Source organism: Neophocaena asiaeorientalis, unplaced genomic scaffold, assembly GCF_003031525.2.
Source record: "Neophocaena asiaeorientalis asiaeorientalis breed wild unplaced genomic scaffold, Neophocaena_asiaeorientalis_V1.1 scaffold309, whole genome shotgun sequence".
Lineage (NCBI taxonomy): Eukaryota > Metazoa > Chordata > Mammalia > Artiodactyla > Phocoenidae > Neophocaena > Neophocaena asiaeorientalis.
Genome location: NW_020173199.1, coordinates 66,960 through 92,588, shown reverse-complemented (window position 1 = coordinate 92,588; position 25,629 = coordinate 66,960). Strand labels below are relative to the sequence as shown.

At 36.5% G+C, this 25,629-nt stretch overlaps 2 protein-coding genes across 10 annotated transcripts in view; one reads left to right on the top strand and one right to left on the bottom strand.

The window, feature by feature from the left end:
• Window positions 1–9,215, bottom strand: part of LOC112399506 (uncharacterized) — a 130,752-nt gene extending 121,537 nt beyond the window's left edge. For all 7 annotated transcript variants that reach the window (XR_003003242.1, XR_003003243.1, XM_024744712.1 and 4 more), the window contains exons 1-2: window positions 9,100–9,215; window positions 7,848–8,066 (exon numbers count right to left, since the gene is read on the bottom strand). Coding sequence is in view for 5 of the 7 variants with exons in the window: in XM_024744712.1 (XP_024600480.1) it covers window positions 7,848–8,023 (176 nt within the window). In the remaining 2 variants the exon portion in view is untranslated. The remainder of the gene's footprint in view (window positions 1–7,847; window positions 8,067–9,099) is intronic.
• Window positions 1–25,629, top strand: part of SYNPO2 (synaptopodin 2) — a 170,489-nt gene that overhangs the window by 114,326 nt on the left and 30,534 nt on the right. For 2 of the 3 annotated variants that reach the window (XM_024744709.1, XM_024744708.1), the window contains exons 2-3: window positions 19,008–19,159; window positions 22,529–23,328. In XM_024744709.1, the coding sequence (XP_024600477.1) occupies window positions 19,008–19,159; window positions 22,529–23,328 (952 nt within the window). The remainder of the gene's footprint in view (window positions 1–19,007; window positions 19,160–22,528; window positions 23,329–25,629) is intronic. The other variant, XM_024744710.1, reaches the window with a different exon arrangement.

The window sequence follows — 25,629 nt, the reverse complement described above, 5'->3', positions numbered from 1 at the left end:
CCTTTTCATTTGCTTCTTGGCCATCTGTATGTCTTCTTTGGAGAAATGTCTATTTAGGTCTTCTGCCCATTTTTGGATTGGGTTGTTTGTTATTTTGATATTGAGCTGTTTATTTTGATATTGATATTGATATTGTTTTGGATTGGGTTGTTTGTTATTTTGATATTGAGCTGTTATTTTGCATGAGCTGTTTATGTATTTTGGAGATTAATCCTTTGCCCGTTGATTCGTTTGCAAATATTTTCTCCCATTCTGAGGGTTGTCTTTTTTCTTGTTTGTAGTTTCCTTTGCGTTGCAAAAGCTTTTGTTTCATTAGGTCCCATTTGTTTATTTTTGTTTTTATTTCCATTACTCTAGGAGGTGGATCAGAAAAGATCTTGCTGTGATTTATGTCAAAGAGTGTTCTTCCCATGTTTTCCTCTAAGAGTTTTATAGTGTCCAGTCTTACATTTAGGTCTCTAATCCATTCTGAGTTTATTTTTGTATGTGGTGTTAGGGAATGTTCTAATTTCATTCTTTTAGATGTAGCTGTCCAGTTTTCCCAGCACCACTTATTGAAGAGACTGTCTTTTCTCCATTGTATATCCTTGCCTCCTTTATCATAGATTAGTTGACCATAGGTGCATGGGTTTATCTCTGAGCTTTCTATCCTGTTCCATTGATCTATATTTCTGTTTTTGTGCCAGTACCATATTGTCTTGATTACTGTAGCTTTGTAGTATAGTCTGAAGTAAGGGAGTCTGATTCCTCCAGCTCCGTTGCTTGCCCTCAAGACTGCTTTGGCTATTCGGGGTCTTTTGTGTCTCCATATAAATTTTAAGATTTTTTGTTCTAGTTCCATAAAAAATGCCATTGGTAACTTGATAGGGATTGCATTGACTCTGTAGAATTGCTTTGGATAGTATAGTCATTTTCACAATATTGATTCTTCCAATCCAAGAACATTGTATATATCTCCATCTGTTGGTATCATCTTTAATTTCTTTCATCAGTGTCTTATAGTTTTCTGCATACAGATCTTTTGTCTCCCTAGGTAGGTTTATTCCTAGGTATTTTATTCTTTTTGTTGCAATGGTAAATGGGAGTGTTTCCTTAATTTCTCCTTCAGATTTTTCATCATTAGTGTATAGGAATGCAAGAGATTTCTGTGCATTCATTTTGTATCCTGCAACTTTACCAAATTCATTGATTAGGTCTAGAAGTTTTCTGGTGCCATCTTAGGATTCTCTATGTATAGAGAATGTCATCTTCAAACACTGACAGTTTTACTTCTTCTTTTACAATTTGTATTCCTTACTTCTTTTTCTTCTCTGATTGCCATGGCTAGGGCTTCCAAAACTATGTTGAGGAACGTCCATACTGTTCTCCATAGAAGCTGTATCAATTTACATTCCCCAAACTTCCAAAACTGTGTTGGACTTCAAAAACTATGTTGAACAATAGTGGCGAGAGTGGACATTCTTGTCTTGTTCCTGATCTTAGAGGAAATGCTTTCAGTTTTTCACCATTGAGAATGATGTTTGCTGTGGGTTTGTCATATATGGCCTTTATTATGTTGACGTAGGTTCCCTCTATGCCCACTTTCTGGAGGGTTTTTATCATAAATGGGTGTTGAATTTTGTCAAAAGCTTTTTCTGCATCTATTGAGATGATCATATGGTTTTTATTCTTCATTTTATTAATATGGTATATCATATTGATTGATTTGTGTATATTGAAGAATCCTTGCATCCTTGGGATAAATCCCACTTGATCATAATGTATGATCCTTTTAATGTGTTGTTAGATTCTGTTTGCTAGTATTTTGTTGAGGATTTTTGCATCTATGTTCATCAGTGATATTGGTCTGTAATTTTCTTTTTTTGTAGTATCTTTGTCTGGTTTTGGTATCAGGGTGATGATGGTCTCATAGAATGCACTTGGGAGTGTTCCTTCCTCTGCAATTTCTTGGAAGAGTTTGAGAAGGATGGGTGTTAGCTCTTCTCTAAATATTTGACTAAAATTCACCAGTGAAGCCTTCTGGTCCTGGACTTTTGTTCGTTGGAAGAATTTAATCACAGTTTCAATTTCATTACTTGAGATTGGTCTCTTCATATTTTCTATATCCTCCTGGTTCAGTCTTGGAAGGTTATACCTTTCTAAGAATTTGTCCAGTTCTTCCATGTTGTCTATTTTATTGGCATAGAGTTGCCTGTAGTAGTCTCTTAGGATGCTTTGTCTTTCTGTGGTGTCCTTTGTAATTTCTCCTTTTTCATTTCTAATTTTATTGATTTGAATCCTCTCCCCCTTTTTCTTGGTGAGTCTGGCTAATGGTGTATCAATTTTATCTTCTCAAAGAACCGGCTTTTAGTTTTATTGATCTTTGCTATTGTTTTCTTTGTTTCTATTTCATTTATTTCTGCTCTGATCTTTATGATTTCTTTCCTTCTGCTAACTTTGGGCTTTGTTTTTCTTTCTCTAGTTCCTTTAGGTGTAAGGTTAGATTGTTTGAGATTTTTCTTGTTTCTTGAGGTAGGTTTGTATTGCTATAAACTTCCCTCTTAGAACTGCTTTTGCTGCATCCCATAGATTTTGGATCATCGTGTTTCTGTTGTCATTTATCTCTAGGTAGTTTCTGATTTCCTCTTTGATTTCTTCAGTGATCTCTTGGTTATTTAGTAACGTATTGTTTAGCCTCCATGTGTTTGTGTTTTTTACAGTGTAGGTATGGGTCTCATTTTTGTATCCATTCAGCAAGCCTGTATCTTTTGGTTGGAGCATTTAACCCACTCATGTTTAAGGTAATTATCAATATGTATGTTCCTATGACCATTTTCTTAATTGTTTTGGGTTTGTTTTTGTAGGTCTTTTTCTCCTCTTATGTTAGAGAAGTTCCTTTAGCGTTTGCTGTAGAGCTGGTTTGGTGGTGCTGAATTCTCTCAGCTTTTGTTGTCTGTAAAGCTTTTGATTTCTCCATCGAATCTGAATGAGATCCTTGCTAGGTAGAGTAATCTTGGTTGTAGGTTATTCCCTTTCATCACTTTAAATGTCACCCCCTTCTGGCTTGTAGAGTTTCTGCTGAGAAATCAGCTGTTAACCTTATGGGAGTTCCCTTGTATGTTATTTGTTGTTATTTGTTGTTTTTCCCTTGCTGCTTTCAATAATTTTTCTTTGTCTTTAATTTTTGCCAATTTGATTACTATGTGTCTCAGTGTGTTTCTCCTTGATTACTATGTGTCTCAGTGTGTTTCTCCTTGAGTTTTTCCCATATGGGACTCCGCGCTTCCTGGACTTGGGTGGCTATTTCCTTTCCCATTTTAGGGAAGTTTTCAACTATAATGTCTTCAAATATTTTCTCGGGCCCTTTCTGTCTCTCTTCTCCTTCTGGGACCCCTATAATGCGAATGGTTTCGTATTTAATGTTGTCCCAGAGGTCTCTTAGGCTGTCTTCATTTCTTTTCATTCTTTTTTCTTTATTCTGTTCCACAGCAGTGAATTCCACCATTCTGTCTTCCAGGTCACTTATCTGTTCTTCTGCCTCTGTTATTCTGCTATTGATTCCTTCTAGTGTAATTTTCATTTCTGTTATTGTATTGTTCATCTCTGTTTGTTTGTTCTTTAATTCTTCTAGGTCTTTGCTAGACATTTCTTGCTTCTTTTTTTTTTACAGCTTTATTGGAGTATAATTGCTTCACAATGATGTATTAGTTTCTGCTCTTGCATCTTCTTGATCTTTGCCTCCATTCTTTTTCTGAGGTCCTGGATCATCTTCACTATCATTATTCTGAATTCTTTTTCTGGAAGGTTGCCTGTCTCCGCTTCATTTAGTTGTTTTTCTGGGGTTTTATCCTGTTCTTTCATCTGGTACATAGCCCTCTGCCTTTTCATCTTGTCTATCTTTCTGTGAATGTGGTTTTTGTTCCACAGGCTACAGGAATGTAGTTCTTGCTTCTGCTGTCTGCCCTCTGGTGGATATAGTAACATTTTTTTAAATGGAGGGCATGGGGCGAAAAGGGTCATAGTAAAATGTTAAAAAACTGAAAGTAATACCATTTTATCTTAGAGGTTGGCTTTTAAATTATTGAACAACAGAGACTGAATAAAGAACTTAGATTTATATATAAGCCCTATATGACACAAGCCAGAATCTAGATTTCATAATATGCTCATCATTTTCTTAGCAAATAATTACACTCTTCAGAATCAAATCCACAATTCAGTTTGGACTCTATAAAGCACAGCACAGTATTGTACTCATCACCAGTGTCAGGCTCCCTGTGGCCTGGGTCTTCTTCATGTTTCTATCTTAGCTCTTAATGCAGCAGTGTCAATTCATATTTCCTCCAATTATATTTTCCTATTTTAATATGGATTTCAATTTTTTTTTTTTTTTTTTGTGGTACGCAGGCCTCTCGCTGTTGTGGCCTCTCCCGTTGTGGAGCACAGGCTCTGGACACGCAGGCTCAGCGGCCATGGCTCACGGGCCCAGCCGCTCCGTGGCATGTGGGATCCTCCCAGATTGAGGCACGAACCCGTGTCCCCTGCATCGGCAGGTGGACTCTCAACCACTGCATCACCAGGGAAGCCCTCAATTTTTTAAACACTGATTTGGGGGAACAGACAGAACATCTGGCTTATATACTTATATGCTAATAACATCATCTTATACTTTTGCTGTGTATATTTTGTTTCAAGGACTATAGACATGTCAAATATAAGTGTGTTAATAAAGGAATCTGTGAGAATGGATCTTAAATGTAGGCTCAAGCATAAGATACCTCTTTTCACACCACTGTAAATGACAAGTAGATTGAGTCCATCAACTATAATTGTAGTCCATGGAGAATTTATAAGAGACATCATTATGAGAGAGAGAGAAAGAGGTGGGGGGGGTAGAGATTGGCAGGGAGAAGGATGAGGGGAAGGGGAGGAGAGGATAGAGGAAAGGGAGAGAGGGGAGAGGAAGGACGGATAAATAAATGAAAGAAATGGGTGACTAAATTCTGCAGCAGATAATGCAACAGCTTTCCACTTCTAAGAGCTTTGCTCAGGAACTCTGCCATAAAAATCTTCATATGTTTCAGTACAGTACCTTGCATATACTACATGCTTAATACATAATTTGTTGTTGGAGGAAATCAATCCTCGTGGGTTTAGTGCCCCTCTCACTCTGGATCCTGATGATTCTCTGTGGTTATCAAGGCATGTCATATAACCAGCCTTTTAAGATTTAGGTTCAATTGCTAAGTTCTTCCTGGTCTCCAGAGTTAGCCTGGGGAAGGCAAGCCCAGAGCAGTACCCGGTCCTGGAGACAGTACTTGGTGAATGGTTGAATGCCTTCAAAACGGAGGCTTTTTATTTCTCTCTAAAGCAAATTCTGAATGAAAGCGAGTCTTAACAAATACAAATGTGATCAAACAGTAACAGAGATGTTGTGTTACTATGAAAGATAGTGCCAAACCATTTCATTTGAAAAAAGTAGTGATTTGATATTTTCATTCAAATCCCAATTGTTTCATGCATGGGAAGAGGAGGAGACAATATTGCTTAAATTTTCTTTTACAAACAATTTGTAAAAGTAGTAAAGTCCTTGTCTGAAGAAATTAATATGGTTTATTTTTTCCTTTAAAAGTATAATTTATAGAGGATGTTGTGTAGTGTGCTTGAGTTATACCAAGTGCTTTTATACTGAACTTCAACTCATTAAAATACTTAAATATATTTATCTGCCATTTGACTATTCCATTTCCTTCAAATATTAGAAGATGCTATATTATGCTCAACTAAATTAATGTGGAGATCATTTTTCCTATAAAACAAGGCTTGATAATGCCATTTCTTTGCTTCAGGTTTATGTAATAATAGAGAGGAAATGGAAATTTCATCATATTTAGTTTCAAATGAAAATCAAGAACAAATGGGAATTCCTTGTCTTCAGCTTGTTAAATTTTATGACCAGCTAGAGAATAAAAGTTATATTGATAGTTGACATAAATCAAAGTTTGAATGTGTTGTTATATTTGCATTATACATTTAGCACAAGTACTGTCAGATGGTACTTGGAGTTTTTATATGGCTGCAGGCTACATAGAGTAGTTTTGAAGAGCTAGTTAGCTGCCTGCATGACCTGCTTAGGGATAAAACATGGATTATAATTTTCCCCATAAGCGGCCTTTAGCAGCATTCTAGCTTATATTATGTTCACCACTTCTAATCCAGAAAGTCTTGACTTTGGATCATGTTTGTTTTCAGAACCATAAAAATTATATAGTTAAAATAAAAGTATGTGCAAAAAAAAACCACTTAATGATCATAAACTCATCTTCTAGTCTCCTTGAAAAGTATGGTTATTTGAAGCTCAAAAGAGTTAATAACATAATCACTTGGAAGAAAGTCATTCAATGAAGATCTGCCTTTTCGTCTCACACACAGACACAGACACACACACACACACACACACAGAAAAATGGTTGGCCCCTAACATATTTCCCTAAAGTATTCTATAGAAAATAATACCAGGTTGTGTCAAAGAACAGGCCTCAGGGTTCCCTGGGAAGTTTGTTAAAAATGCAGATACATAGGTCCCAGCTCCCAAGATTTGGTTTTTGTGGAAGATAAGGGAATAAAAACTGGATTTCTGCATTTTGAAAGTCCTCTCCATAGAGTCTGATGTTCCCAAAGGTTATAAACCACTGTCCTAGAAGGCCATCACTGGTTGACAAGCCTTTAGAACAGCACGGTCTTGAACCCTAATGTGTATATAAATCACCAGGGATCTTAAAATGCAGACTGTGGTTCATCTGGGTTGGGGGCTGGAATTCTGTGGTTCTAACATGTCCCCAGGTGGTTCCAATGCTGCTTGTCTGTAAACCTCACTTTGAATAGCAATGATGGGATTTTCCTAGCCATTTTGTAGGTGAGCTAACAGGCATTGGTTTTGAAGTGCTCTACAAGAAACTGCAGTATTAATAGGAGGCAGCATTGCATTGTGAAAAGATAGTTCATCCAACAAGCATTGACTGAGAATTTGCTGCATGCTAGGTTCTTAGGCCTTTGTGTTTCTGACTCCCCTTGACTTTTCCTCGTGAGGCTAACATTTATGTGTCCTTTAGAAAATCTTCCCTCCTCCAGTAATCCTTGGCTGTGACGCTGCTGTGTGCTCCCCCTGCATATTGCGTTAACTTTAATCATAGCAGTTGTCATATTGGGTTACACTTATCTACTTTCTTATCTACCTTAGAATATAAAGCTCTTGAGGGCAATACTCATGATTGTACTTCAGATCTCAGAACTCTGTCCATGAAAGACAATCAGTGAATATGTAGGATTATTACTTAACTAATTAATTAAATAAGGTAACATAAGCAAAGCCTCAAGCTCCAACTCTATTTCCTTTGTAAATTCAACACTGACCTCCAGCTAGGTAAAAAGTGAGAGTAGCTGAGGGTTCTTGCCTGCCTCTGGAAGGCTCTCCTTGGCTGGCTCTGACCCAGAATTTTTTGGCAAGGGGATGACATTCATGTAGGCTCTCCTTAATCAGAAATAAATAGGAAAAGAATTGGTCAATCCCAGCAAGGAGCATGACTGGTTTTAAAATGCATCAACAGAACACTTACATGGACACAGAGGGCATTTGGCATGACCCTGATTTCCCTTCCTGAAGTACGGGATTTGGCAATCCACTTCCATAGCCTACCCAGCTCACGTGGAGCTTCCAAGGCAGACAGAGCACATAGAAACTGCAACAGCACCTGTGGTAGTGCCTCAGCTCCAGCGCCTCACACTGCTTCTGCTCATGTGCTTATCTCCATAAAGTGCAACCAAACCCACATAAAGTTTTATGTTTTACTCGTTGCCTGTGACCTTACCTCTTATGCGGCCAGGGGACTGATGGTGAAATGGAGCGATTCGCAGGAACAGCTGCAGAGCTGCTTATTGAGTCATGGTGTGGCCATCCCCTTTGCTGGGGAAAACTCAGTTGTCTCTGATGTCCAGTATTCGATAGGACCAATTCTCTTCCACAAATACACTGGGAATTTCCCATTAATCACATGATATTTTTGTAGTAATCTTAAACCTAAAAGAGACTACAAAGAAAGAACACATAGAAAATAGTATTTAGCACATATTTATTGCACGCCTATATACACAATACATACATTGGGTTATAAAAGATACAAAGATCTTTGTATTGCAGTCACAGCTCTCAATGAATTTCAACCAGCCAGTAGTTTGGAAACTGAATGGAAGTTATTTTTGACAGGAATAAAGACGCAGACTTAGAGAATGGACTTGAGGACACAGGGAGTGGGAATGGTAAACTGGGATGAAGTGAGAGAGTGGCAGGGACATATATACACTAACAAATGTAAAATAGATAGCTAGTGGGAAGCAGCTGCATAGCACAGGGAGATCAGCTCGGTGCTTTGTGACCACCTAGAAGGGTGGGATAGGGAGGGTGGGAGGGAGGGAGACGCAAGAGGGAAGAGATATGGGAACATATGTATATGTAGAGCTGATTCACTTTGTTATAAATCAGAAACTAACACACCACTGTAAAGCAATTATACTCCAATAAAGATGTTAAATTAAAAAAAGCACCCTTGACACTCCAGCCCAATTAAGATTTTATTCTCCCCTTTGTTCTCCTCTCTTCTGAGAATGTACTTGGAATCTGGGCTGAAACTGCTTGCTTCTCCTTTTCCTCAGATTACCAGAGTGATGTTTTATCTGAATTCATGGTTGTGGCATGCTCTCTTAGCACATGCTTTTAAAAGGTATCACTTCCTGGCTTCTGTCAGCCTTTCTTCCCTAGGCTGGACCTTACTCTTGTTTGTCTCTGAATTGCCTTTGATGAAATTTCCTCTTCTCAAACTCAGATACCGAAGAGGGCAAAGATGCACATCACGCATCCCTGTCCCTTTAGATGAGTAGTTCTCAAAGTGTAGTCTGTAGACCTCTAGGGGTCTCTTAGATGCTTTCAGGGGATCTGTGATATCTAAATGATTTTCATAATGGTACTAAGACACTGTTTGTCTTTTTTCACTCTGTTGACATTTGCACTGATGGTGTAAAAGCAAAGGTGGATGACACCTTAGCATTTGAGGCAGTGACACCTACCTGTACTAGAAGTCGTTGTATTCATCACTGTCACCATTTGACTTAAGAAACAAGATGCTGGTTTCATGTAAGAATGTCCTTGGTAAAGCCGTAAAAGTTTGCATTTTATTAAATCTTGAGCACACATCTTTTAAATATTCTGCATGACAAAATGAGGATACATGTAAAGCACTTTGAATATTTCTGTTGAGGAAGCACGTGCACAATTTTTTGAATTGCAAACTCAACTAGTCATTTTTTTCATGGAACATCATTTTTACTTAAAGAATGACTGACAGACAAACTATGGTTATTTAGACTTGGGTATTCAGTAGACACCTTCTGGAAAATGAGCAAAGTGAGCCTGTCACTTCAAGGAAAACAACTGACAGTATTCGAGCTTTCAAGGGAAAATTAGAAAGTTGCACCTGCCACCATGAATTTGACAGCTTCCCAATACTTAAAGACTTCTCTGTTGAGATCACTGATGAGATTAAGAGGTGTGATTTTGTATACTGTATGATTAAATGTGTCAACGTTTGGAAGATCTGTATAACTCAGTGAACCAATATTTTCTATGACTAGTGCGTGATGTAACAGAATCATGATGGACTAAAGATCTATCCAAAGTGTAAAACAGGGGCTTCACTGGTGGCGCAGTGGTTGAGAGTCCGCCTGCCGATTCAGGGGACACGGGTTCGTGCCCCGGTCTGGGAAGATCCCACATGCCGGGGAGCGGCTGGGCCCGTGAGCCATGGCCGCTGAGCCTGCGCGTCCGGAGCCTGTGCTCCGCAACGGGAGAAGCCACAGCAGTGAAAGGCCCGCGTACCGCAAAGTGCAAAACAGACTAGAGAATTTTAATATAATGAAGTACGAAAAGTTCATTGCTATGGTTTCAGATTCCACATTGCAGTTTGAGAAATTGCCACTTACTGAGTTTGATGTAGTATCAAGGAATATCCAAAATTATCTGAAAAGGCTATTAAAATACTCTTCCCTTTTCTGTTTATCTATGTGAAGCTAGATCTTCTTCATACACTTCAATCAACACAATGTAACACAACAGAATGAATGCAGAAGCACGTATGAGAATTCAGCTGTCTTCTATTAAGCTCAGACATTAAAGTGATTTACAGAAATAGAAAACTATGTCACTATTCTCATCAAATTATCTTAGTGTTAGAAAACATGATTATTTTTCATAAAACATTTGTGTTAACATACTGTTATTTTATTTTTAAATTAATAAACAAAAGATTTAAATATCTTTTTATTTCTAACATGGTGAATACCAATAGATAGAACCCACAAGAACAAAATATTTTTTAAGTACTAAGTTATTTTTGAGAGTGTAAATGGGTCCTAAGACCAAAACGTTTGAGAATTGCTGCTTTAGGTCACACACTTTTATATACTAATGATTGACTAAATGAAGTTCCAGTTAACTAAAACTTTGGAGGAGGTTATTTAAATTGGCCCTTCCCTGAAAGAGCATAGTCCCTGATTAACATTCCCGGCCCCTGCACGAGCATATCTAGAGGTAGGGAAAAACAGATACATTTTTCTGGGTACATGAGACATATTCAGTGTCTGAAATGAAACAATTTCAGTAAAAACACCAACACAAGCAAAGTATTAAGGACCTCAGATTATGAATTCTAATCCAGTTCCTTCACTTTATTAATATGACAATGCCTCAGGCCTAGTTTTACCTTTAAATGAAAAAACTTCTATTTTAGCTGTTTGGAATGGTACTCTTTCTAAAAGATGTCACATGTGTTTTTGCATCTAATTAGGCTACTAAGGTGATTTAAATATTTTAAATGAATTGCGATCATTATTATTAATGCCCATTATTTTACTCAAATACAGCAGAGCCACTAAGTCCCATTGAGCATGTGAAAGTTTTTTACACTTTCATTAAATGTATTCTGAGTCTTTTTTTTTTTTTTAAGATTTTCATGTGTTTTTAAATGTTGCCTTTTGCTTCCTTGCTTTGGTGGTGTGTTAACTGTGACATCTTTATACAGTGTGCATGTTTGTCTCCCCATTTCTAATTTTCTGTAAACTAAACAAAATGCTTATCAGAATTGTTTAAAATTGAGCAAAGAGACTGAAAAATGATCCCAGACACTTACAGTGATGTGTAGAAGTTTTAGTGAACTTTTTTATTGTATTTTGACCACTCAAAAGACTGTTGAGCTTACTTAGTTCTTTAGATAACTAAATTCCTAATAGATGAGGTACTGCAGCATAATACTCATTTAGTTAACTGTTGGGCGTGCAGTTAATAAATATGAACAGAGACTTGAGAAACCCAAACAGTGAGTTCTAGTTCTGCTCTCTTTTCTGAGTCATCCTGATTATACTGACTACTTATTTATCTAATCTTTTAGGTTTTACATGTGCTTTTTCAATGAGGTCTTTAAAAGTTTTAAAAAAATATTCTGTATAAATATTTATAAAAAGAATCTGCCTATAGTTCAAAGCCTCTGTGCAATCTTTCACAATTTAATCCAACAAAAGAGTAGACAGGGACATGTCCTACCTAAGGCTCTGGTCCATCAGTGTTTTTCTGAAAGAGCTGGGATGTTTACATTCTTAGGGAGAAAAGAAGAGCAGAGAATACCATTCCATATTTGTACTTGGTTTTCTAGCATCATGGTGGCTGCTTTATAACAGCTCATAGCAGTTATATTGCAGCATCGTTTCTGCCTGTGGAATCACATTGGTATGCAGATTCTTAAGTATGCAGCCCCATGGATTAGGGCCCTCATTCCTGTTAAAGAGAGTTATTTAATTCAGGAATCTTTCCAAAGTTGCTACCAGGAATGCTTTTTACTTTTATGGTGACTTGGTCCCTAAGGATAAAGACAATCATCCAAAAGGAAAACTTTTTGCCCAGTATCTGGACCTATATTACCGACCAGAGCAGAAAAGTTCATAATCTTCAGAACTCAATATGAGAAACAGGTTATTGAGTTTGAATTGAGGAATTGAGTATAGAATAACTGGAAAATCCTAGTGTCTACTTGTATTTACATCCATGACCCAACTTGAATATACATTTTAAGAATTATTTTCACTGTTTTTAGGCAATTTGTATAATTGAATTTCTTATTCAATTCTTCATATACTTATCAATGCTTTAGTGGAGAAAAGCCTCGCTTCATTTTAGGAATTATCTACTCTCCTTTTAGAACATTTGTCTGAACAACGGTGCATATTAATAATCATTTTACTTTATTCTCTCTAAGTTCTTCACAAAGCTTTTATTTCTCTCATATTAACTTCCTAGTACGTACTCTACAGTGGTTTTTCTGAACTTCATTGTCCTCAAGTTTTAATCCCCTTCTGCCTTTCCTCCTGTATTCTTAGCAGATGGTGACCTTGTACAATTTATCTGGTGTTGGTTCCTGCATTTTCCTGCATTGTCTCTCCTTTCTGTCTTGAGATATCAGCATCTGTGTCCATCTTTTTTTCTTTTCTGTATCTGAGAAATAGTTGCTGTTTTAGCTCTTGTCCTTTTTTACCTTCTATGTTTGCCCTTGATTCTATCTTTCTGTATCAGCTCAGGGTTCATTTACAGGAAATAGAAAACTCTCTAGTTAATTTAGGGAGAAAAGGAATATAAGAAGTACTTACAGAATTGTTGAAAGATCTGGAAAGGCAGGCTTTAGGCAGGGCCTCCAGAAATGACTTCAAACAACACTGTAGAACTGGCTACCCAAGGGATTGGCAATATGTGCCACAATCAGGAAGCTAAAGGGGTCAGGAAGCTATTGGGCTGGCCCAGTGCTAGGTCTAGGATTACACACTTTAGCTGTGATCTGGGATTAAGAAACTGCCAGTAGAACTGCTGTAGCCAGAGGAAAATCATCTCCCAGATCTGCACCAGCAAGATGGATGCCTCACAGTGTAATGCCTCTCTCCATTTAATTCAATTTCAAGTGCAAGTTTCTCGCAGGTACACCTGCTTGTTGAAATTAAATCACACCCAGAACCCTAGCTGAAGGAGAGTCTGGGAAATGTTATTTTATCTTCTCAGCTTCTGTTGCACACAAGGCACATTCAAGGGGGTTTGGGACAAAAGTCGAGGAATCCATTAACTCTTTGCCACAGTTTTCTCTGACTTTTTATTTACTCAGTTACTGGTTATATTTCTTGTTTATTTTCCCCATAGTCTAGATATGTCCTCAAGTCTTTTTTTTCCATTTTGCTGTTTGAATTTCTGCACTGAATTCCAAGATACTTTTTGCTTCCTACTATTAAGATTTTTCTTGGTTTATTATTATTTTTATTCCATTGTGTTCTGGTCCTTGTTTTCTTTCGCCTTGTCATTCGGAAACTGTTACATTGCTATTTGCTATTGACTTCCAAAAATATTGTACCACTGTGAACGTGAATTCCCAACAACTTGTAAACTCAGTTTTGTTATTAGGAAACCCCTCTTCAAGGGCTGAGGTTGGAGTTCAGAATTTGGAAAGCAAGCCCATTAAAAGTAGGATTATTTACTTATTTCTAAAACTTTAACCATCATCATTGCTCTCGCTGTACCTTCCAGTGACCATTCTGACCATTTCACTGGACAGCTGATAAACACAGACTTATCTAAGTCTTTGGTTTAAGAGCCAGTTGGGGTGAGGGAATGCTTATTAAATTTTGTCTTAGAAGTATGAGGGAAGTTTTGCCAAAGGCCTGAAGTGGAAAACTGAGGAAGGGCTGGGGCTTCAGAAAGAGCTACTAGATCATAGACTATTTTCCAGCTTCCATCAAAATGTTTTTACTTGTCTGAGATCATGTATTTCATCCTGTCTTAGTTATCTCCAGGTCCCAAGACTTTATTTTATGGATTAAGAATAGCCCTGCATAAGATAGGTTAATTTATGCTATCTTCTCTTTCTCTTTCATGTATTTGAATACATATAGTAATGGAATTTAAAGAGGAGACTGTCTTGGTTCTACCACTTACTCTGACATCTTCCAAGAGGACTTGTCAGTGAACTCTATGTGAAAATGCAGCCCATGAGACAAGATTTAGTTTCGCTAACAGGAATCTGACACACTTGATATGTCATATACACAATACAAAGTAGTTTAAGTACAAGGTTCTGTGAGAACTCAAACCTGGTACTTGCTTTCTAGTCAGTTCTGGAAGACGTGGACATGAAGCAATAATAAGTTAATAGAAATGGAGCTTTTTTCATTTTACCAGGGAATTATTTATCATAAAAGTAAATGAGCGTAGCTGACATTCTTCTCAGATTTAGTTTATGAAATGAAATAATGTTGTTAAATTTCCTAAAGAAGGCTTGACTTTACACTTTCACTTGGTTGCAGTAAAATAAATCTTTCCTGAAGTGGATCAAGGGGCTGTAAACAATACAACACAGTATTTGGTAAATATCTACATTACCAATATCTCTCTTCGTTTTGTGCTCTGATTAAATTGAGAGACACTGAAAGGGAATACAGGATTTATGGATAGAAACTCACTCATCTGACTAATGTATTAGGTGTGGAATGAGGTCTCTAAGGGAATGTTTTCAAAGAAAGGGAGTTATATTACATGCTCACATAGGTACGTTGTTTCAAATCACAGTTTGCAAAACACAGTTTTATTCAATTTTGAATTTGTAACATATTGGGTCATAAAATTGACAATTAAAAATTAAAGATTGAAAAATCTTTAAAGAATATTACATATATATAACTCTTAAAATAATAAAAGAGGAAGAAGAAGAAGGAAAACAAAATTAAAAAAACCTGTCCTTCCCAACATTGGTTTATGGACTGACCAGGCAAGTTTTGGTCACTTCTTCCTAGTCTCTCCCATTTCCTCCCTGACTTTACTCACTGTAGGTCAATTGTTATTGCACTCCTCTCTCTCTTCACTGTAGGGCTCATGGTAGAGAATTTAGACTATCGACTAGGTAGGCAGTATGTGTAATGGTTAAAAACACAAGCCCTGGAGTCAAAATCCCTGTGTTCAAGTTCTGGTCCTAGCTGTGTGATTTTAGGCAAAGTACCTAACTTTTCTGAGTCTCTGTTTTCCGATCCATAAAAATGAGAGTAATGACAGCACATCTGAACACATACAAGTAGAAGTACATTTATACTTCTCATTAATGTTTTATAGGGATAAATGGTTTAAGGATGTAAAGGGCTTAGTATAGTAACTGCTCAATAAAAACAAGCCACTAATATTTAAATATTTGTATTATTACTTCTGCTGGGAAACAATAAATAGGCTTGTCTTCTCTTCCATATTTCAGTTATGAAATGTGTACTCACTGAGGAAAAGACAGATAAAACATTGTTTATCTTAGATTATGATGAGATAATGCCAAATATATGGATAAAAACTGAAAATAAATCCAGATATTTTCAAACATCTTATAGACAAAGTACTAACATTTTACAGTTTTTCTTTTTACTTGGCATGTTCTTTTTGTTTGTGTGTGTGTGTGGGTGTGTGTGTGTGTAGGAAGTCAATGCATTCTTATTCATTAGTCCCTTCTTGAGCACTTCTATGAGCTGTATGTGCATCATGGAACTTAACACATATTATTTCTAATCCTTATTAACCATCTAGACAGATCAAATTTATTAGTTCTATTTTACACTTTAGAAAGCTAGAGCTTAAGGATGTAATGTAACTCATCTAAGTTCAGAGAGTTAGCAAGCTTTGGAGCCACACAATTGAATCCTATGTCTTCTTTCATCAGAGTTGGTGTTCTTTTCCACTAGGACACATATTTTATGAATCTAGGACTAATGGCCTGAGGAGAAGACTGGTTGATAATTTCACTGATAGAGATTCAGCATTATAAATAGTAATGATTTTTACATGCAAACTTACTCATTTTACTGACAATGTATTTCATTTTAACAAGTAAGAATGTTTTCAGGGAATAGAATTTTTACTCAGATACATAATAATGCACAATTATACAAATTATAAAAATACATAATTATACACAATATAAGGTAAAGATCTTTTGTATCCTAACAAATGTTTATTCTTCATAATACACCTATGAACAGAACCATATTGGTGAAGTTGGTGATTGCAAGGGATATGTTTGGGCATAACTGACTTGGCATATAACCTTTGTTTAGTTTAGTCCTATTAATAATGGAGAAAGAGTAGTCCTTTAGAAAAGTCTCTGCAGCAAGGAAAGTATCACCATATTTAACATGGTTCTTGAGGGAAAAAATATTTCCTTCTGTTCAGACAAATGTAAAAGGTCAGCTAAACACAATCACAGCAGTTGATTCCAAATGTTGACCTCAGAATGTATGCTCTGAAGGAATGCTAATGGCTCCTACCATAGTGCTTTTGCTTATTTGGATACCACTAAAAGCTCCACTTGACAAGCATAATGATGAACTGCACTTTTCCCATCAAGCAACACATGTTTGGATGATAGACAGCTCTATCAAGTTGTGGATTTGGTTTTTTTCCAAGGACCAATTTTTCATCTTGCTCTGCAAACCCATGAAGCTGCTCAAAACTCACACAACTTATTGCTGATAAACAGAACCCCAGCTTCAGGATTGGGCCTGGTGGGGGCCGGGGTACAGGGTATAATGGTGCATCTGCTTTATCAACATAAAACCCCTTTGGTTCTCAAAAGGATGAATTTTCTGTTTGTACTCTAGTACATCTGACTCCACTGGATGAATGGTTTTATGCTTCAGAAACATGCTTTATTATCCACCTAATCTTATTTTATTTAAAAAAATTAAATACATTTGAATGAAATGTGAATAACTCTATTCCTAACTCAAATGTTCATTGTTGAGCATTGTTTTATTCTTGACTTACTAACAACTCTCTCATGATTCTTTATTTTAATAATTTCATGCAAGACAACAAAAAATATATTTGGCAGTCAATAAACAAATATTTTTCAAAACTGGGTGAAATTCTCTTTCTCATTGCTTTTGTTGCTTCCTTATAGCCTTGGAAATATTGAGTTCATTTAATTTTTGCAATACATTAGTGTGTTCTTTCAAAACAAAAGGAATGAGATTGATTTTTCAGAAAAAGGGGAAGGACTTCTTATAACAATAAAAGGATAGACACTCCCAGAACAAAACTAACTGAATCACTTCAAGTTTCAATAGCAGCATTGCTTTGGCACTTAAAGATATGCTTCTGCTTCCAAGAGTATCACTTAAAATATAAATGCACTTGGAGATATAAACTTTAAACCTGTTTCAGTCAGCATATTAATTATCATTTAAGACCTTAGCAAGAATTTGTGGGCATCTGTTAGAGATAAATTGAAATACATTTTATGCCAAATCAGAAATGAGCCTGGCTATGAAAACATTCTTCAAGAAGCACTGCTTACCTGGTTTGGGCCTCTTTGGACTCAGAATCTTAATTTTAGTGGTCAAACAGGGATCCCCTTGGTAGAAAATGTATATAAGATTATCTTAAAGTATTCTTAAATTTGAGATTGTATGATCATGATACATGGTTCACTGAGAACTATTAAATTCACGTTATAAAATGAAATCTAAACACATTAGTATCATTTAGGGTCCTAGCAGGAAATAGGTGGCCTGTTCAAAGGAGTAATTAAAGATAATGTAATGCAGGGACTAAAGGCAGGCTCAAGTGAACCAACAAATGATAATGAAGCACCCAGAGATCAAGAGCAGGAAGCTATTATTACCCTTAGGCCTGAAGATGCAAAGAGATGGTGTGTGTTATTGGAATATAACAAGAGTTAAGGCATGGTAGAGGGACAGACGGACAAGAGCTCTAACTGTCTAGATCAAGGAGCAAAGCCATTGCCAAATCGTGGCCCAGCAGGTCTTGCAGGGAGAACACCTCCCTCACCTCTCATTTCCCTTGCTCTTTGATCTCTTACTGGGGCTTCCTGTTGACCAAATCCAACCAGGAGTTGGCAGGCAAGGGAACCTGGTCACTGCAGCCTCTACAGGCCAATCCTCCCACTGCCATAAAGAGGCGCCAGGGAGGGTAGAGAATGGGCCTGGAAGGGCAGACGGATAATAACCAGCACAGCAATTTACCATAATCATAATTATACAGAATGTAAACCTCCAGGAATAACTGAATGTTATTCTTCACTAAGGACTGGTGGGAGCTCTGTTGCTATTCTACTCCTCTGAATTTCTTTTCTTCCAGGATCTGAAGGTTCTCTTCTAGGTTTTTAGTCATTTCTTGTCCCACTGAATCTGTGCTGGAATATGATGCAATCCTTATAGCAGGGCTGTTTCTATTTTTTTGCAAAATAATCCCTTTTTTTTCTTTCTTTTTTGCTACAGTTTGCTTATTATCAAGTCCTGAATAGTTGATTTCAATGAAGGATTTCTTCCTCTGATGTAATTATTAATATCCTGCTGCCTAATTTCCCCATTTTACTGGGATGGCTTTCGTCAGTTCACTGAGCTGTACAGCTATCTCCTTAAATTGATTGTCCTGCCCTACACGTCCTTCTTACATTTGGTGTTCCATCCACCCTGGCAATGAGAAGGGCTTTTAAATTTTATTTTAATGGGAGAAGCCACTTTCTGATTGGATCAAGCTTCACAGTGTGAAATAATTATTTTTAACGTATAATCAGTTTAAACATCTGTCTTCCTCCATTCTTCACTATTCTTTACTTCTGTTTTTCTAGTTCCTTCACCATAGATTTGATTTCCTTTTTTTCTGTTTACTTAAAATGCTATGAATTAAATGTTGACATTATGGTGTATAATAAATTGTGCGTAATGGGTGAAAAGTGTTTAAGATGGACTTATAGGTTAACAGGTAAATTAAAAATCAGGGCTGGTTTTACAGTCTGAAGATCTATTTACCTCTCCCAAGTAGAAATTTCTCAGAGATAGTGGCGCGTTTTTTTATGTTATATAATTCTAACTGTTGCCTCCTTTTTCACTCCACTCAGATCCGAAGCCAGAGCAAAGCCTCCGGGTCTGGGCTCTGTGAGGGGGATGAAGTGGTTTCTATCAATGGCAGCCCTTGTGCAGACCTCACCCACCCAGAGGTCGTCAAGCTCATGGAGAGCATAACAGACTCTCTCCAAATGCTCGTCAAAAGGTAAGAAGATTCGTTGGAATGTATATTTTCTCCCGAAGCTACATGGGAAAGCTATAGCTCCTACTACCATATAAATTGTTATTTATGGGGAAATGAGGGTGCTCCGTAGGTCAGTATAGTTAAACAGAAAAATCATAGTGTTTGAAAAATGGCAATTCTAATCAACTGAATTTTCTGGTTAATTGAGAATTAACTTGAAAATTTTGTTTCAAGAACTCTGTTGAAAATCTTAGGTATTTTAGACTACTTCCTTAAGAAGCTCAGTATATTGAACATAATACTTCTAGGTCAAGATTTTTTGGTGGGTCAGGATCACTAAATTAAAATTCCTAGATTCCTACCTAGATTAATTTAAAATGTTTAAATGTCACAATATTATACTGTATAATATTTATTTGAATAGAAAGAGGATGCCTAGGAGAAGGAAAAGAACCAAGAAACCCTTAAAAGCAGTCCAATTTCTGTTTGCCAGAAAAACCAGTATTTGGATATGGGCAAAAGCTAATGGTTAGTTTTTGGACTATCAATGCAAATCACTTGTCAATTTGATCTCTCCAAATACCACCCTCCTCACCTAGTTGCTTAAAAATGCAGAAGTAAACTTTAAACATGAAAACAATGAGGGTGATCACAAAAAACTATAGCATCAACATTTTTACCATGTGCAAATGGCAAGTATAGTCCACATTAACTTTGCAAATGAGGCCCTGACCATGGCATTATAATGAATCCACAAAGGAACACTCTGGCTTCCTAGAGAGCAGCCTTCAGAAAGACAAGAGAAGGACTTTTCACACAGAATTTCAAAACCTTCTAGGTTTTGCCTTAACTCTGCAGAAAGACTACGTACAGCATTACCCCTCTGATAATCATTCAATATGATTCCATTTCTATACAAATGTGAACTCACTTTGGCCAAAATTTTGTGAAAATAAAAGAAATCTAGCATTTGTCTCAGAATCTCCTATCTAAATATTTACCCTTCAAGCCCAGTGTTTAAGCCCCTGGGATCCTATTTATTTATAAAGCTGCCATTTGCTTTTAAAAGGGATCTAACAGGAATGTTGCCAAGTGTAGTCACAAGGTTGGCCATTATTATGCATCAATCTCTGAGGTATCTGAAGTGTTCAATCACATCCAAAATGGGAGAAAAACCTTTTCTAACTCATTCCCTTGTAGTGTCTTTGCTGATTTAATGAGGCCAGTCTCTTCAGAACACACTTGTAGTCTGAGACATCCCCTACTAGTTTTTGTTTTGATTATGACCGACTACCATTGGGAAAGTCCTTGATGGTTTAAAGCTGAGTCTTAGGTACCTATTTACTTTCAGAAATAAATAGACTCGTTCTCTGCTACTTTTAAGAACTGGAATCATGATTATTATTATTTTTCCTTTTAAAAAATAAATAAATAATTGACGAGATTCAAAATGGAATCTCAAATTAAAATCAGCCCAAAGGTCATCATCATCATCATCACCACCACCACTACCACCACCACCACCACTACCAATCTGGGTAACTGAACATTGTTTCCTGGAATTAAATATTTCTCTCACTCATGTAACTCTTGTCTATCCCTAGAGGACAAGCGATTTACTTTTCCTGGACTATTGCCCGGAGATAGCTGGGTCAGACTACCTTAAAAAAATCCTCCTTTAACATTGTCTCTATTACGGTAAATTTCATTTAAATGATTATATATATATATACCCATATAATTATGACACATAAATTGTGGAATTGAGTACCCCTATGTGCCCTGAATGGAAATGAGCATGTTAAGGTATAAAGCTTTAACCTCTAGTTCTTTTACGATTTTTATTCATGTATAGCTATCCATTTTACCTTGGCTACCAATAAATGTTAACATTTATCTGACCCATTTGCCTGTATTACAGTGTGTAAGGCTGGAACGAATTCAAACTTTTCTCTTCTCAGCTTCATAACTGATTGCTAACATAATTCAAAGTGATTTAATCTACTTCCATCTCAAGGCCTTCCTAAATTAAAACTCTCTGGCCTTTTGGTACCCTCAAATTCAGTTGCATACAGTGTATTCATCATTTCCTATAAAAGGAGGATCTAATTTGCTTTCAACATGTTTAAAAAATACTATATTATAATGGTTTTTTTTGGTATTACCAGGAAGCTTTACAGATTACTTGTATAGAGAAAGCTGCATTTCGTTTGACTGTTAGTTTGTGTTTTGTTTATTTTTGTTTTGCCAAATGCAGTCAAAAGCAAAGTTAGGAGTAATTATTTTGAATATTAGTCTTAAATTTTACTACAACATAAATTCTAAGGTAAATTCCCTTGAGTAGAATAGAAGTAGGGGCTCACTCCCTTCAATTGATGACCCTGCACTAGTTAGGGTACATTTTGTGGGAAGAAGAAAGGGGCCAAGATAGGCGCTGCTGCTTCTTTAAAACACTTACAAATGTAAGAAATGAAGGCATCTCCTACAGCTGTTCTGTGAATGATGCTTCTCTTCTAAAAGCAGCTAAAGTTTAAATTAGAGTTTTAGCAAGAAGTTGTTTAACCCTTAACTGACACTGCTTCTTGCAAACCCAAATTTGCAAAACCATCTGGGAATGGTAAAGGTCAAATTCAAAGGACTGTGGTGAACAGCTGTGGGCTCCTTAGCTGAGAGATTAAGGAACAGTTTGACTTCAGAGATCCTATAAGGAAAATGCTCCAAGAGAGCAAGTTCAAGTAGAGAAGGGGAGGCATCTCAGATTATAAATACTCCATGACTCAGTGATTCATTGCAGCATGGAAAGGATTTCTCTTTACACAAGAGTACTGGGCTGGGGTCCACTTATTACAAAACACATGCTCATTGGAGCTTAAAAAAACAGCTTCTATTTCATTCCTTTCAAGAAAGCACAGCCTCTAAAAGAATTACTTGAGTTATCTGTATATTAATATTGCTCTGAAGCTGCTGAATATGTTTATGAGACTTTATAATGTCCAGACCTAAACTTAGTCAATAAGACATTAAAATGCTTTGTCATATTATAACAAGCATGGTTATTTGTAAACACCCCAATAATTATAGATGAAGGGCATCCATGTAGCTATAACTTGTGCTTTGAAAAAAATAAATGCTGAATTTAGGATGGATTTCCGTTTCATAACCTTTTGTGAGCATTTTTGCTTTGCTTTAAAAGACAAGTTTATTTGGAAGATCTTTAAATAATAATATAAACATGTTGCCAATTTCTGTTTTCAAATATGTTGCAGTTGACATTTAAGAGGAAATATTTTTACTGTATCCTGTATTAGACATCATAAAAGTGTCACGAAGTTCTTTGGCAGGTGTAACACACTCTGATTTAACTGTCTGGACTGATTTTTCTGTGTGCAGACCATCCAGTGGAATAAGTGAGACTTTGAACTCTGAAACAGAAAACAAAAACCACGAGCATCTCATCCATGAAGGGTACATGGAAAGTACCACCCTACAGATTCGACCAGCCACAAAGAGCCAGTACAGGGAGTTCTACATCGCCCAGGTCAAGAGTGGAGCTCCCCTAGCTGAGGACCAAGCAAGTGGTGCTGGTTTTTCTGGGAGCATAAAAGAAGAAACAGGCCTGGCTCCTCACACGTATGACTCTAAAAGTGGGCGCTTACCAGAGGAGGTTATCTTAAGGGAGAAGGCAGAAGCGGGGCGGCCAGGCACTGTGGTTGAGCTACAACTGTCCCTTTCACAAGAGAGACACAAGCGCACTAGTGCCCCTGTAGTGGCTCTCCTGGGAACTGAAAAATCTAAGCCTCCTGACCAAGATCCTAATTTACAGCATGACGGGATCGTCCACATAAATTCTGTCCCCACTAATGAGAAAGGGGAGCCTTGTCTGAGGTCCAGCAAGATAATCCAGATCTCCGGTGGCCAAGAGTTGAGAGTGATCCAGGGAAGTGAAGCAGGAGACACCGGGCTGCCCCGAGTGGAAGTGATCTTCGACTGCTCTGATAGGCAGAAGACGGAAGGGAGCAGGCTTCAGGCAGGAAAGGGGTGTGTGGATTCTCCAGTGGAAGGAGGGCAGTCAGAAGCACCTCCTTCTCTGGTATCCTTTGCAGTCTCATCAGAAGGCACAGAGCAGGGAGAAGATCCACGCTCAGAAAGGGATCACAGCAGACCTCACAAGCACAGAGCACGCCACGCACGTAAGTCCTGCCCAGGGGGCCACTGCTGGGCTGTTGGAAGGGGCTTGGGAGATAGGGTATTTTGCTCCTGCTTTGCCTGCGTGAATTTCTTTTTCTTTTTGGTAAGATTTTCTTACGTCTCTCATTGGCTTTTTTTTTTTTTAATTTTTTAATGCACAAAATAACAAACATGAAATTGTGGAAAATACCAATTTCTGAACTGGAAGTAATAAGTTTGAACTTTGTAGTAGACTTAAATGTTTTTAATGCATTTTCTTTTATTCCCAAAGACACAGGAACTGTTAAAGAAAATAATACTGTTAATGTGCCTTTTTGATTTGTCTCAGAATATTGTGATATTTCATGTTAAAATAGCATCTGAGAGTATCTGAAGTCATGTGGACGCTGAGTTTAACCGTCAAAAACTGTTGAGTCTGCTGCTGAGAGGTGTCTTTAAAATACGGTCTCCACCACTGATATTAAAAGCAGATCCTCGTTTTGAAAAAAAATCATTGTGCAGCGTGATGATGCTTGCAGAAGTGAGTTTGACGGACAAGGACATGTGGAATGCTAAGCAGTTACATGATCCTCTCCGTTTTGCAAGTCTTCACTAGACCGCAAAGCGTTTCATCTACCTTCTAGACACAAAAGTCAATCCCCAGGGCCATGTGGAGGCATTTAAATGTCCCCCAACACAAAATATATTTTAAAGTCAAGGCTTTTTACAGTGTTTTGTTTTACCCAGGGGAGCGATTACAGATTGGAGAATGAAGATAAGAATGGCAGTTAGGTCTTATGATTTTTGCTATTTTCTTTCATGTGCTTTTTAGAAACAAATTTGGAATTTCATTTGAGGAGGTAAAAACTGACTGTCAAAGGCACTTGAATGTACGAATGATACACAAAAGTAATGATGTTGGTTATTCAAAGTATATTAAGTCTCCTAACTATTGTTATTCCTTTTAAAGCGTATTTTTAGCATAACCATTTGTAGTTGAATTGGCAAGTGATGTTAATCATTCCTTATACTTTAAGCATCTGTATGCATCTTCACATTTATAGCATATTAAACAAGTGCATTAAGGCAGCACTCACACATATTTTACATGTTGGCAGTGAAGTTAGCAACAACTGTGCAACTGTGACTGTCAATTTAATAGTAAGTTGTATAACACTAGTCAAAAAAGGAATTACATTTAGGAATGACCCCACTTTTTACTATATTCTCTAAATAAAATTTGATTACCAGTGAATATCTGTAATTTTTGTTATAAAACTATTCTGATTCTATTTTATTTTTGAAAAAGTAACCATTAAGTCTGATTTTTTCCAGTGAAAAATAGAGCTGATTTCCAATCAAAAAAATATTCAAAAAGATTTTCTGAAATTTCCATTTAACTATTTTGAGGAACTCAAAAATTATTTGTGAACCATGTTCATTTATCATGGAACACATGATTAAAATTAGCTGGTACTATAAATTAATTTGCCACCAATTTATTTTTTATAACAATAATAATAAAATTAAAAATTGAAAGATAGCTTTTTGTTATTTTAAAACTGTCAAGTTCTCATGTTACATGACTTAATTTCCACATCAGTTTTTACCCACAGTTATAAGGGTCACTAGTAATATAATTTAAAAATTTCCCCAAGATTTACACTTATTCTTGCTGCAACTAAAGTAGTATTATATTTCCAAGATGGTAATACATTTACAAACAAATTTATCTAGACAACTTTGTAGCTAAAATTTCTTAAATGTATTCACAATAATCTTGTATTCTGAATTACTATTAATTATTGATTCAGTACCTTCAATTATTATTCATTCAGTTTTTTGACTTTATATTAATTTAGTAGCTGTGAATGCAAAGACTTTGGGAGAATGGCAAAGTAGAAAAAAAAGAAACAGAAAACTTAAATATTTAAACTTATTACATTGAAACATTTAGGTAAACAATATTTTCTTGTTTCCCCCTCACACTTTTTAAAAATGCTTGGAAATGTTTTATATCAACATTTTATTTTTTATAAATATGGAAATGCAAGGTATGTCCTAACTTGTTTTCAGAAAATATTATGTCCTTAAATTCTTTCCTTTGTAATTTTAATTACATCCGACTAACTGACATTTATTTTCCAGTGTTTATTGTTAAAGTGTAAGGAGCCATACAGAAACAAATTATGAAACATATATTCTAACCAACATATATAAAATGTATTTACAGGAAAAAATGAAATGGCATATTATATATATACAAATTATATCTGTATTATACCATCATGTATATCATTACAGAAGTATACATTTTAAAAGAA